The sequence below is a fragment of the Ammospiza caudacuta genome, chromosome 4 (assembly GCF_027887145.1).
Source record: "Ammospiza caudacuta isolate bAmmCau1 chromosome 4, bAmmCau1.pri, whole genome shotgun sequence".
Classification (NCBI taxonomy): Eukaryota; Metazoa; Chordata; class Aves; order Passeriformes; family Passerellidae; genus Ammospiza; species Ammospiza caudacuta.
Window position 1 is genome coordinate 513,968 of NC_080596.1, and position 14,130 is coordinate 528,097.

General features: G+C 35.4%; 1 protein-coding gene across 6 annotated transcripts; it reads right to left on the reverse strand.

The window, feature by feature from the left end:
- Nucleotides 1-1,316: 1,316 nt before the first annotated feature.
- CEP44 (centrosomal protein 44) lies at nt 1,317-14,129 on the reverse strand. Of its 6 annotated transcripts, none has more exons than XM_058803484.1 (11): nt 13,963-14,129; nt 12,271-12,413; nt 11,528-11,675; nt 10,450-10,596; nt 9,469-9,576; nt 7,898-8,041; nt 7,325-7,534; nt 4,606-4,675; nt 2,598-2,725; nt 2,308-2,345; nt 1,317-1,517 (listed from the first exon to the last, which is right to left on the reverse strand). In XM_058803484.1, the coding sequence occupies exons 2-11, from the start codon at nt 12,357-12,359 to the stop codon at nt 1,409-1,411; spliced, it is 1,191 nt and encodes a 396-aa protein (XP_058659467.1). In that variant the 5' UTR covers nt 12,360-12,413; nt 13,963-14,129; the 3' UTR covers nt 1,317-1,408. The 6 variants fall into 6 exon arrangements, 4 of the variants coding, with proteins under 4 accessions (XP_058659467.1, XP_058659468.1, XP_058659466.1 ...); XM_058803485.1 differs by lacking the exon at nt 13,963-14,129 and adding an exon at nt 13,439-13,550; XR_009274651.1 differs by lacking the exons at nt 12,271-12,413; nt 13,963-14,129 and having other exon boundaries at nt 2,208-2,345; nt 11,528-12,082.
- Nucleotide 14,130: the final 1 nt, after the last annotated feature.

Here is a 14,130-nt window from a genome sequence, read left to right on the forward strand (position 1 = left end):
ATCTCTGACTTCAAGGCAAAGAGGAAAAATAAGAGAGAGATAATTCAAAATATTTGATCATAGCAGCTTAAAGAAGACAGAAATACTAATTTTTACTTCTTTGATGACTGAATAAAGATTTCCACAAGATGGTGCTGTAGTCCTATACATAAATGGTTCTAACATTTAGAAGGAAACATCATTTCTTTTCATTGTTAGAATAATGAACAGTGATTTGCAAGGCCTATTTTCAATTAAGAAGCAAAACACATTCCTACGATCCAATCTTTATAGGTTCTTTTATTTTTAAACAACTGAAAAATCACAGAAGTCACAAAAGTCTAAAAAACCCAGAACTAGTTCATATAACATCACAGATCGCCATAAACTCTTCTGTTTCTGTGTAAAATAAAGTCCATTTATATTCCATATGGTTATAGAAAAAAAATCATAATTATTGTTAAAACATAGAAATCACTTTTTACAGCATGTTAAACAGCTGCTTTTGCCTTCATCTGCAAACTCTGCCCCCAAAAAAATTACAACTGGTCTGTAATATTAAACTCCAAAAATCTTTTAAACTGAAGTATTAAAACACAAAGGAGCCTTGATATGATAGGCTACCAATTTACAAAAAGCAATAAACAATTAAATAAATCTAATCAAGCCTCACACATCTTTGGTTTGATCATGTGTTTATGCAAGTCTTACATCTACTTATGTCTCTAAACAGAAATCTTAATATGGCTTCAAATAATGAAAATGTGTTTCTTTGTATACAGACTGGTCTCCATCTGTGCTGCTGGTCTTAAAATGTGTTGGGTAAGAGCACTAAAACACTCAACACATCTCTTGCAGTCAAAGTCTGTGGACTTACTTGCACATTTTTGTGTTTAGGATCAAACTGACCCCCACTTTGTCAGTGTTAATGGAAGCCATAAAGTGTTGGTGCTCTCCGGCTCAGCATGAAAACTTATATTTAAAAATAAAATTTAAAAAAAAACAGCAAAAAAGGTACATATTTGAAACTGTGTATGTAAGTTTTTTATTAAGACTTACTCAAGAGTACAGATGGTAGGATGGTATGTAAGAATGCCTCTTGGGTGTAATATGCAAGTTCCAGCTGGAATGTTTCCAACAGGATGTAAACCACAGTCCTCAAGCCCACACACTTTAAAAAACATATTACTCAGCACACTGCTAACAAATGTCAACACAAGAATACACTGCTGTAATGACTTCAATTTACAAAAGTGCAAGGAGGGGGGAAGAAGCTATTTGAATAGTCTTTAAAATCAAAAATTGTGGTCGTGGGGAGGGAAATCAATACACAGATGCATGAGTAAAATATTTATTCAAAACAATAAAAGCAATAGTGATCATTACAAATTTGATATATTAAAAATTTAACGCTGTACAAACATACAGATTATTTCTGGTATCCACAAGGCTGCAGAGACAAGCTCTGAAGACTTGTGCTTGCAGGTATTCCCAGAGGTGGGCTTGGTGTTTTGAACAATTTGAAGGTTTCTTCCATTCTGAAAATAAATTTTATTTACATACGTTAATAAAATAGGGTACAAAATAACTGACTTGCTTTTAACTTCCTAATTATCCAAAATACTAATAAGCAGCATGACCCCATACATTTTCCCTCATCCCACCCTTTTCCCCTGCAATTCATTTCTATCTTAAATGCCTACCATTTATCAATAAACCTCAAGTACACAAAAAAGAAGTAACCCACACAATAAAATTAAAATTACAGAAAAGGCCAGAGCTTTTTATAGGCCACACACTTATAGAAATCTCTTGCTAGAGAAACATGATAAAGCAACACATTTCTCTTCAAGTATAATAAAAATATAACAAAAAATTTTATTCTAGATCTCGGAATAATTATCAAATACATCTTAATACAGTTATTATAATGCTTAGGCTGAAATTAGTTTTACATTTCCTTAAATAATAAAAACCAGTTAAGATAATAGGTACTTTTCAGGAAGAAAAATTGCAAGTACCAGGGAATTTAAATCAGGAAATAAATAATATTCCTATTTCTTATCAACCAAATTCTAAACACTCTTTATTCTCTAGTTATTACTATTAAGAGTGCTTTCTATTGCTTTTTAGAAACCAAAACAGTGACTCATCCCACAAATACAAAACTGTAAGTGGATTTATTATCCAGTAGAGCCATAAGGAAATGCCACACCTGATGTACAGACCTTTGAGGTTTGGAACACATATGTACATTCTCTGTGCGCCTTAGTCCAGTACAACTCCCTCCTGGGAAATAAATTCCTGCTGCCCTTTCCTATTACTTACATTTTACTTATCTTTTCCATTCTTTGTCTTATTGTCTCCTACAATTTAAAAGCAACATAGTTAGTGAACTCTTCAAAGCTTACATTCTTCAGATGGACTTTCAATTTAAATTCAGAGAAAATGTGAGTTTAAGCAGTGTTTACATATGAAAAGTATTTTCATGAGACAGAACTAGTGGTAGTTTTGCACAGTTTCCTTGTTTTTCTACCAGTATATACAACTAAAACCAATGCTTACTTGTTCTCTTGACCTCAAAGGAAATCAACTGAGCATTCACCAGCTTTACTTACCTTTGAAATGTCTGTCAGATCATGAGAATTAATGGTCATGTCTTTGGGAGACTGGTCTGTGGATAACAGTGAACCGCATCCAGACGACTGAAGACGACTCCCTGGCATCTCCTCATTCCTCTCCGTATCTATAGAGAAATGCTCAGTTTTATGTCACCTTTGCCTTCTTGCTCTCTTTTGCAAGGTCAGCTATCAAATAATGTGATTTACAGTAGGCAATAACAGAAGAGAATGCATTGTATAAAGAGGGGAAGGAAAAAGCTACTATGGGAGTCCAAAATAGGTTTCTCATTTTTTTTAAACAAGTGCAATATGACACTATGTATAATATATATAATATACTAAAAGCAAATTCTAAAGATTACTAAGAAGATTATTTTCTCCTGATTAGAATAAAATCAAAGCTTATGAACATCTGATTACATTGCCAAACCTTTAATAGTAATTTCATATAGTTTACATTATTTTTATTGTGAGCTGCCTGCTCAAACATGTCTTTAATTTGTGCAAAGTAACCTGACTTATAAGTAGCAGAATTTTTGTCTCTTTTTTCTTCTTTTTTTCATTTGGAATCTGTGATATTGTTTGTAATTTTAGATTACTATTGTCAGGGAAGAGAATTTAGTATCTCGAAAAAACACGTTCCCATATCCATTTTTAGTAAAGTCACCATCTACACATCATACCTTTGGAACAAACGTAGCTACACTATTTTGTATCTAAAATTCATAATAAACTGTTTTTAAATACCTAAAATTAAAAATTTTTTATTTGGTACAGCTGTGATTTCTTAAGAGTACAACAACCAAAAAGAGCTGGAAAGGATCCCAAGTACTATACTCTCAGATAAAAGAGTTAAGACTGTTCTAATAACTTTCATGCCTAAAATTTCCTGAATTTTAGAAAAGCAGAAAAAACAAATTCAGAATTTGGGGAGTCTGAAAATTCTCTTTCAAAAAACCATCTGCCTGATTACTTACTACAAAGTCCTCAAGTGTCAGTAACACACCACTAAACTTATCACAGGAAGTAAATATGTTGCAAGCTTTCTGAGTCCTGTAAAATGAAGGTCCCGTTTCTGAGACTCCATGATAAAAACAAGCATTGACCTAACCAAGAACTGCCTTCCTAATTTCCATGGAAACTGGATTACTGAGACTCCTTTTTAATTACAATTCAAAAGCCCCACACTGGACAAAAAAGCCTAATATGTGAGAATGGAAAATAGAATATCCTCCTTACCACTGGCGGTAGGAATAACAGCTGCCACAAGGGAAACAGGCCAAATCAAGGAGGAGAACAGAGGGAGCTAATAGAGCTAAAGGCCAAAGAGCTACCATTGAGGAAGACAGATGAATTACTCATGGCCTGAGCAGTGCTTTTAACTTCTTTCCCACTCAAATCTGCTTTGTTTACTTCTTGTAGGTTATCAAAATTAAACGGAAGTTGGAAACGGAAGAAAAAGATTTTGACTTTCTCTTCAAAACAAGAAAGTTTATCAAAAATGCCAGTTGGACAGCTGCTAACTGCTTTAGAGCACAGAAATATAGAAAACATTTAGTAGTGAGTTGAAAACAAACAAAGATTATGAATCATTATTTGTCTGAGCCCCATTAAAGAAGAAAACAGCAACCTAAAAGACATTAGTGGCAGCAAAAATAACTCCATTTGTGCTTGAGAACAGCGCATTTTTGGAACATGATGATAACTGCTTTAAAGTCCAAATGACAGTATTGTTATTCACAGCTTTAGTAACAGAACCTTAATTTGCATCTTTGATATTTTTAGTAGCTATTTTAAACTATTACTTACTATGCTATAGCAACTAAATCATATAAAGAATAAGTTAGAAACATGAAATGATGAGGAGGTTAACTTCTTATCTGCAGGATGGGTTTAAATTCAGAGGTCACTAAATTGCAGTTACCTACTTAACTATTTTAGTCAAGGTCAGCAAGAAATGTTTAGCATATTTACATTAATTAAAAGGGAAATCATTAATACTCACCAAGGGAAACTGGAATGCTACTAGAAGTTCTTTTTTGATTTATATTGCTGAAGTCTTTAAGAAAGTCTCTCTGAAATACAAGTTTACTGCATTTTAGCCATACACCCTGTTTAAATAATCTTTTGACTGAACAAAACTATATTTAAGTATCAGGTATGTGTGTATTTGCTTGCTACACCATGTTGGCACTGCACAAATATCTTCACACAACTAAAAAATTCAACATTTCCATAAATGCACTTCATTAAAAAACTAGTCTATTTAACGGGCATTTTTTAAAACATCAATATTGCTGTTCATGATGAGGTCAAAACCAGGTCAAAATATAGTGCATAAAACCTACTTATGAGCAGAATGGACAATCAGAATGGTCTTGGCCTGTGCTAATAATTTAATCTCAACATTGGTTGCCATTAGCTTAAAGTAAGTGTGCCTTCTTCTACTGCCTGTTGATATTCAAATGTAGAGTCCTCAGTCCTAAAAAAATAGCCTATAGACTAAATGAAATTCATTGCACCTAAATGCTTAGAACCCAGAAGACTATTTTAAGCTGGTTTCCCAGGCTCCTAAATGAGAGAGGGCTCTTTTAAGAAACATTCTCAGCTTAACTTGATGTAACTTTAAAAAGGTTGTTCATAAGCAAGGAAACGATAGTATTTTTGAGTTCAACTTTCTAATTTCAAAGTAAGAAAATAAAACATTCAAACAACATCTAGATTTTTTTTTACCAATGAGTAATCATTATGATTTGATACCTCAGCCTTTAAAATATGTCACTTTATATACTGGAGTAACAGCTGAATACTACACCCAAAAAAATTAACAAAGGAGAAATAGTAGGTATTGTATGGGAAAATGCTGGAAAAAAACTGTAATAATGTCCATCTCTTAAAAAACACAAAAATAGAATCTGCAGAGATTATGTCTGTTCAATTCCTTTCATTGAAATGGATTTGGTAGCTTTCAGACCTTCCCAGAACTTAAATGCACAGCTGCTGCTACTTTGGCAACAGCAAAAGACAGATCTTAGAGTGTTCCCGCTATGTTGGCTAGATGCCAAAAATTGCCTGTAAAGTGCAAGAGTAAGAGAGGAGTAATTCTGAATTGTTTCTGTATGTGTGAAGCACAACATGGATGCAATTTCATTAAACAAAAAAGCACCAACTCTGTGGCCTAAAGGATTATTTCTTAGCAGTTTTCAAATGTCTATTGCAAAATAGTTGCTTTGATGACTATGAAAACATATATATAGTCTTATATATTTGTATATAGAATGCCATACAGAAACTATAACTGAACTTGTTTCTGCAGGTGAATTCTTTCAGTAACATGCAGTACAGAAATATAATTATCACTGGAAACTTCTCAGTGATATTTTTTAGAGTATTTTCCAGGTACTATTCCAATCATATGAACAACTGCAATAAACATGTTAGTGAAGAAATTTACAAAAACAAAAAAACAAGTCTAGTCTGAAGCATGAGCTTTCCCATGTGCTACAGCAATTTCTTGAAAAGAATACATTTGAAACAGGAGAAAAACTGTCTGTGACTGTTCACCTGAAGGCCTCTTGAGACTGCTGCCAGAAAAAAAACCCATTATCATTGGTGGTATTAGTTGGACACATGTCTACTGATCCATAAGACTCTGATTTCAGATGGTAAAATCACATGAACTACTAAGGATCTAATTTTTTTTTAAGTGATTGAGAATATCTATCCTTACTAACTGAGCTACAGCTTTTAGAGATAACCTAGTGATCAGTTTGAACACCTGTCTATTTCAAGACTTTGCATAACCACCACACTTGCAAGGCACACAGTAAAACATGTCTGGTATACAAGTACTAGCAACATTTTCAAATTAGTGGGGTCAGCAAAATGCACAGAGCTCCTGGTTGTGAATAAATTCAACAGTTTTACAGCTGCAAAGAAAAATGCAACACCAATCAACTATTTTCCACAAGGATTTTCAACTTCTGGAAAGCATCTGACAGTGTCTGAAGGATACACAAGATACATTAGGGAAAATTTTTGGATCACATGATTAATTTCAAAGTGATGCTATGGTTCACTGCAACTCAAAATATTTACGTGTGTACATACATCAAAGTACATAATGTGCACACAAGGACCTTTCAACAGCATGAAAAACAACCTAGTCTTAAGGCAACAAGAAGCTTTATTTGCTGTGCCAAATGTAGCCACATCACAACTGCAGTACTTCCACACATTCAAAAATGCAATGAACATCACGGACAAAAAATAGGAAGTGGGGGAAGAGAGTGAGAATAGGAGAAAAAACCCCACTCATTAGACTAGAAATTTCAAGGATGCACAAATTACACATAGGACTAAAATAAGAAATAACTTTTTGATTAACCCTGTGTTTTCCACTGTGCATGCCATCCATTTTTGTCACTATCTGTTGCAGAGAACGAAGACTCAAAAACTTTCTTCTATAACTTTAGTAGTAAATACAATTACACTGAATCATTACTAATGAGAACAGATGGGAAGTTTTGGTTCATAAAGTCTCAGAGAACAGAATTTAACAGTTAAGAAAAAAACCCATCAACTTCATAAACAGCACTTGCATTCAGATTGTACTTTTAAAACCAGTGACAAAAACACATCAGGAGGCAGGGAGGGCAGAAACAGACCAACAAGATTATGTTTGGGCAATTTTTGTTATAGAATTAAGAGAGAAGTTAACACACCTGTCTGGATTGTAACAACAGTTCTGTTTCAAGAAGCAAAACTCGATTCAGTAAGTTATTCCAGTCCTTCTCATCTACGATCACCTTTCCTTGCAGTTTCTCTTCTAAAACTTGTAGCTTATCTTCCATCCAATCTAGCTTATGAAGCTTTTTCTGGAAATCTGCAAGCTGACTCTTTAAAAACTCAATTTGTGAATTTTCTTCTATGACCTGAAAATACCGATAAGAACATATCCTCTAATTTCAAAACAGAAACAATTCATCGCTTGATGAAACAAATTAAGCGCAATCTTCAAGTTCAGTAACCACATCCTGCTACATTAGAAAATTATTTTTCTTCCAGAATTACCAAAATATGCCTACTCAGGGAACACAGCTTCTAAAAGAAGCAGTTGACAGAACTGTGTCTTGAAAGAGACAGTACAATTTAAGTGACTTTTCCTTTTTCCTACTTTTTCAATACATTTATTAAATATCCGCTGCATGCTCCTGAAGTATAGCTATAATGTAAAAACCTTTATCACTTCAGACAAATCCTGTAATAAAAAGACATCTTAAAATAGAAGTCCTTACTTGTTCACAGTTAACTTCCACAATATCATAATCTGGGGACAATTCTTCCTCAGTCCCTCCCTGTGCTGGAAGGGGTAGTGGACAAAGATCACCGCTAACTTCATTTCCTGAGTGTCGTTCAACTAAAGGCTTCTTTTGAGTATGCTAAAAAACAAACAAACAAACAAACACACACAACTGCTGGTGTTATTCATAACAATAATATTTCCATTCATTAGCCAAGTAAGACCTATAATTTCAATATTTATTTAAATCTAACTATCTTATCCCAACTGGTTACAATATACAGAAAGCAAGAGCAGGCAGTTTAATTTTTAAAAAAATCATACAGACTTGAAGGAACTGTAAAACAAATATGCATGCACTTTGCCATATATACTCTGTACCTTGTTTTCTTACCACAAACAGTAATGAAGACATTCATGTCCTCCTTTAATTTAAAGGTTGTTAGATTTCTAAGTGTGGACTGGAAAATATGTTATTACCTACAGCGAAATTCATATGTATAGACAGTTTCAACATCAAACCCATGACTAAAACATTAAGAACAAAGAAGGTTTAAATAGGAAGATTAGAATTCTTCTTTTTTCTTGACAGCTGTCAGCAAAATAGTTCTATGAGATATACATTAGTTTCCTTTGAAGACTTCCCTTAGAGAAAACAAAGAGAAATTTTGCAATTTCTTCAGGTGGATTAAATCTTATGATAATATCACAAAATGATTAAGAATGCACAATCACTAGTTCTGTGCAGCATCTTAACATGTAGAAATTCCTCAATGTTTTAGTTAAGCTGAAACTTTCCTCTTCTAGGGAATTCTTAAAACACACGTATCTATCCCATGCAGTGCCACTATTAACAGCTAGAAGAGACAGAGAAGCCATTCCAAACACTTTCTTCACAAAGTTTTCCTTGATAAAAGCAGTATTTTCCTTAGAAGTAGAAACCACCAGCTATTAGCATGCAATCATAGTCCTAGAAGTTTTCTAAAATTTTATTTTGCGCCCTTTTAGTAGACAATATCAGGAAAGCTGCCTCCTTCACATGTCAGGAGTGGAATAACGTATAGACATTTTTACTTAATGCATAATCATTTTACCTTTGTAAAACCAAAGCCAAAAGGAATGCTACATTATGAAAACTTCCTGAACAGATTCAGATAAAACACCAAACAGTGTTTTGAAAGCTGTGTTTGAAACACATGCTTCACTCTTCAAACACATGAAGCACACTTCACTCTTCAAACACCATACAGTTCTTCTTTGTGCCATTGTATCTTTTCCCATTGCTCTCCCTTACACTTGATATAATTCAAATATAGCACAAACAGCAGCACTAGGTCATTACCAGCAAGATTTTGAGATCAGCTACTCAGTAAAATAGAGGCAACAACCTCTGTATTCAGCTATTATTTCAGCCAACCACACTTTGGAGAAAAACAAACAAACAAACACACACCAGCCCACATCAAAACTGGTTTGATTAAGCATTAAAACCAAAACAAAAGCAAAAATTTCAGCAAGAGCTTGACTTACTACAAACGAGATAAAACATAAAAATTATTTTCATACCTGTTTGGGATTCAGAGCACTGCGACTTGGATCAGCAAGACCTTTACCACAATTTGACCATACTTCAGATTTAAGAGGTCTGGTTTTTTTTCTCGTTTGGGATTTAACCTCCAAAGTGAACAGAAGAAAATAACACAGGAAAATTTTCAAGATTCCACACCTCACTTTCTAACACCATCACTGACTGACAGGAATATTTCATGGCGCACACACACAAACACATTTAAACCTCTGTAGTACAATAACATATAAAAAAATTAAATAAGACCCAGTTATAGAGAATACAGATCCAGAAGTAAATGCCATACTTTTACACTCATTCATACCTATGCTAGGTTGCATCAACAGATGGTTATAAATAGAAAAGACAACTGGCACCAGAGTTGAAAGTAAAACAAATACAAAAAAAATGTAGTTATATCTTCAAAACTGACAAATTAAGTAAGCAGAAGTCCTAAAGACTTGTTAAAAACTCCAAGGAAACAAAATCCTGTGAAATATAAAGACTGGAAATTCCTTTCATTAAAGCAGAGACTGATACACCACACACGCTGATAAAAAATAATGCCCTTATAAGTATCATTGATGAAAATAATCAGATTTGAGAAACAAATACAAGCGTCATTTTTGAATTGTTACACAAATTCAACATGAGAAGATTTTGTTTTGCTTTTAAATTTATCTGAGTTTATTAATTCACATGTTCACTGTATCAAGAAGTGTAAAAGAAAATATACCACTTACTGTAAAAACAACAATCAGATTTATCTTCATTCTGATTTTTTTGTACTACAAAGTATTGCCAGCTTCATGTCTTGAATGAAAGCATTCAAGCATCTTACAATGAAACTTCATACTAACTTTCCATTATTTGGTCCATGAGCAATGCTGCATCTTCAAAGATAAGCTGAAAACCAGTTTATCTGCAGCATCAAACACGTCAAAAGAAACTTATAAAAAAGGCAACCATTTGATCAGTACCTTACTAGAGTTACTCAACTCCTTATGTTTCTTCACCACACAGTTGATAATGTCACAAACAATTTGCATTTTTCTTTCTGCAAAGCCAACTTGAAGAAACTGCTCTTTTGTTAAAATTGGTTTATACTGAAATTGATCCCGAAGAAACTGCAACAAAATAAGAGTTTACTTCACTTTCAAAATCACCTCACAATTTGCTGTAGAAATGGCATGCCCATATTCTTATTTTACTACAATCTTGTCTTTCATTCTGCACTTCAGCAGTTAAGCCTTTTCTCATTTGATTACTTTTACATAAATCAATAAATATATAGCTGTTCCTTTTAACTAGGCCTTCAACATATCTCCTCCATTCACACCATTCTTGTAAACTTCAACTCACAGTCTTAAGATTCAAGAAATAACCGACTATACAAATTAATACTAAAAAAATTAAAACTAAGAGCTTTTAAAGTGAATTTACAATAAAATATTATATTAACCTCAGCAAATACATCAGAGGGCTACGTAAGGCTCCTAAAGAAGCCTTTCCTCTCAGATGGAAACCTCGTTTGAATAAGCCACTTTTTCTTAATTCATCAATCCACCTTTCATAAAAACATGCTTTTGTACATTTTAAGGATAGTTCAAAGTTATTTTCAATCAGTTAAGAATTTTATTCTGGTTTATAAAAGGTTAATATTCAACTTTATGTATTAAAATGGTATAGTGTTTCAAAATAGCGGTATTTCTAAACTGTGCTTACAATTTTTTGAGTTCCTTGTGATTTTTTTGGTGGTTAAGTTTTTTGCCAAGGTCACTTCTATAAATCTTTCTGGCCAATAAAAGTTTCTGTGTTCTTCAAAACTAACATCTAACAATATTACCGTTTCTGCAAATGTCTCAAAACTGAGATTTGGCTACCACCACCCATTCTTATTTTCATTAAAACCTAAAAACTTGCACACAGTGACTTAATACCCATCTTAAATCCTAATAGAACTAAAATTCAAGTTCATTTCCAAAAACTTTCTAGTAAAGCTCATAGCAAATGTTTAATTTCAGCGAAGTTTCTTTAGCAAAGAACATGAAGGGATACCTTATAAACAGCTTCAATAAAACGCAAGTCGCTCTTGGCTGTCAGTTCCACATCACACTTTACCAAAAGCTCTGCTATGCAAGTTGAAAAAGATGTAAAACAATAGCTGATGATAGGTAAAAATGCAGCTGGATCCCCTTTTACTAACCTATAAAGAAACAAAAGTATTTTATACAGCAGAAGATAACACAAGCTTTTCATTACATGAATTCCAACATCTAACTTGAAAGGAATAAATACACAGCAGGTTCTATCTAAATATCTTTCATTGTAAGGTCTCATTGTCCAGGCATCTCTCATTCAGCCATCTTTGCTGTTATCTGTAAAATGCTCAAAAAAATGTTATTGTGATCTACATATAATTTAAACACTGTCAAGTCTAAAGCCCACCAACATTTCCAGCTCAACATTCAGACCATTTTTTTGTTCTAATCTTTATAGGATGAAATTTCCTGAAGGAAGTTTTGGAAGCGCTTCTGAAGAAATCCAAAAGGTGACCTTAACAAAAATAAAGACAAGAACAGCAGAAGAAGAGCAAGACAGTAATACAGCCCAGGATTGTTCTAAGGATTGCTCAGAAGAGCAAAACTGTGTACTTTTACATCCCAGTTCACACAGACCACACCCCAAGTTCCCAGTAATGTTCTGCTTATCACTGGGTGCAATGCTAATCCTTATGCATATCTTGCTTACACATCTTGCTGTCATCGTGTATTAGCATAAGTTTTCACACTGCCACTTACACTGTATAATCCACATCTCGTGGATAATTTAACAAGCGAAGTCCTTGTTCTATTTTTCTTAAACTTCCATTTAGGTCTCCTGTTGCCATTATTCCAAATGCTATTCCTCTTTCAGGTTATGAAAGAAACATAAAAAAGCGCATCTGTTAAAAAAAAATTATGTACACAAAAATTACAAAATGCAAATAATCACCTAAATTCAACTTTCTGCTAGAACCTAGGAGATAATTACCTGCCACTATTTTCACTAAAATTCTTTTCTTGCTACAAAACAAGTATTTTGAAGCCTACCAATGCAAGCAGTGAAGAGGCACGGTCACACAGTTTATAAATGAAGCAATGGTCTCAAAAAACAGTTACATTTACAGTGGGCTGGGTTTGTTATGGGTGTTTTTCTTCTTGTGCTTCTGTGGTGCTTGATCAGCAATCTTCAAGAGTAAGCTCTTCCCATGTGTTTTGCCCTTGTTAAAAGGACTTTCTTCCTACTTAATCATCAGGTTTCTTTAATTTAACCATTAGGTTTTGGGTTATTAGTTGCACTAAACAGAAGTACACAATACTTACTTTTCAAAGTCAGAATGGGAATAATTTAACCAATTATTTGGAAATTGAGGCAGCTATTCTTCCTGCATTATGTTACAATGCGATCCATTCTATGGTTTTGCAAATTTAAATAGCTATTAAGACAAATCTCAAAGAATCTGACATAAAACTGAAGCTCTAATCTGCAATGCAAACAGTCACAGAAGACACTCCCACAGGATTTTGTCTGATCGTATATAGGCTGTTTCCCAAAAGTATCAACAATCCTTTCTTTTTACACCAGACCTCTGGATGTAAAAACTGGTAACTACTGTCACTACAAAACAGTCTAAGAGTTTATAAAAGTAACAGTCAAGCCGGCAGCAAATCTTGGGAAGGTGAACCCCGTAAAATGAGATACATAGCTTTTGTCTGTAGAGATCTGTAGAATTTACAGAGCGCTGGCTATCAAGAATAAAATCGAGTATAACAAAGTTTCAAGTTACCATAATATAAAGCTTTGAGGAAGCGGCTCAAAGAACAACTGTCAAAAATGTGTATGATAGATATTCAAAGGATCGATGTAAAAACTAAACAAAAAAACCAAAATAAACAAAAACTAAAATAACTACCCCATGCAAGTTACCAAGTATGTTAACACTGTAAACGCTGTCTCTGAAATGCCCAACAACTAGACTTTTGATTTCTTCCAACTGAATCTAGACTCTCCTGTAGCACAGGGAGGGCAGCTGGGGTAAATCACACCATTACGCAGAGCTGCAAACACATCACCGACAAACACGGGACTTCGCCGCCGTGCCAGCTGCGACACCCTCGGCGCAGAGGCCACTCGCACACTCGCACACCAGCGAGCGGCACACGGCACCGCGCGTCCCCGGCGGGTTGCCCTGGGCACCAGCGGAAAAACAGCGCGTCCCAGCCAGGACACGGCAAGGCGGGCCGCGGTCCCGGAACCAGGGCGCTGCGGCAAACTCGCCAGACTGGGACCGGGACTGGGGCCGGCCGCCCACCCGCCTTTCCTCGCCCCTACAAGAGCGGAGACCGGGCCCTCCCCGGAACTCGCCGTCTCCAAGGAGAGGGAGACCCCGGGCTAGGAGCGGGCCCGCGCGGCGGGGACAGACGCGCCCCGAGAGCGACGCTGACGCTCACCCGCGCGGCGGGAGCCCTGCGGCCGCTCTCTGGCAGCGCTCCAGGCCCCGCGGCCGCTCCCTGGCAGCGCGGCGGAGCTCCGCCGTTCCCCGGCTGTGCGGCGGGCGCAGACCGAATCTGCCGCCGCCGCACCCGACGGGCACTTCCGCTCGCCGCGCGTCCCTCCCC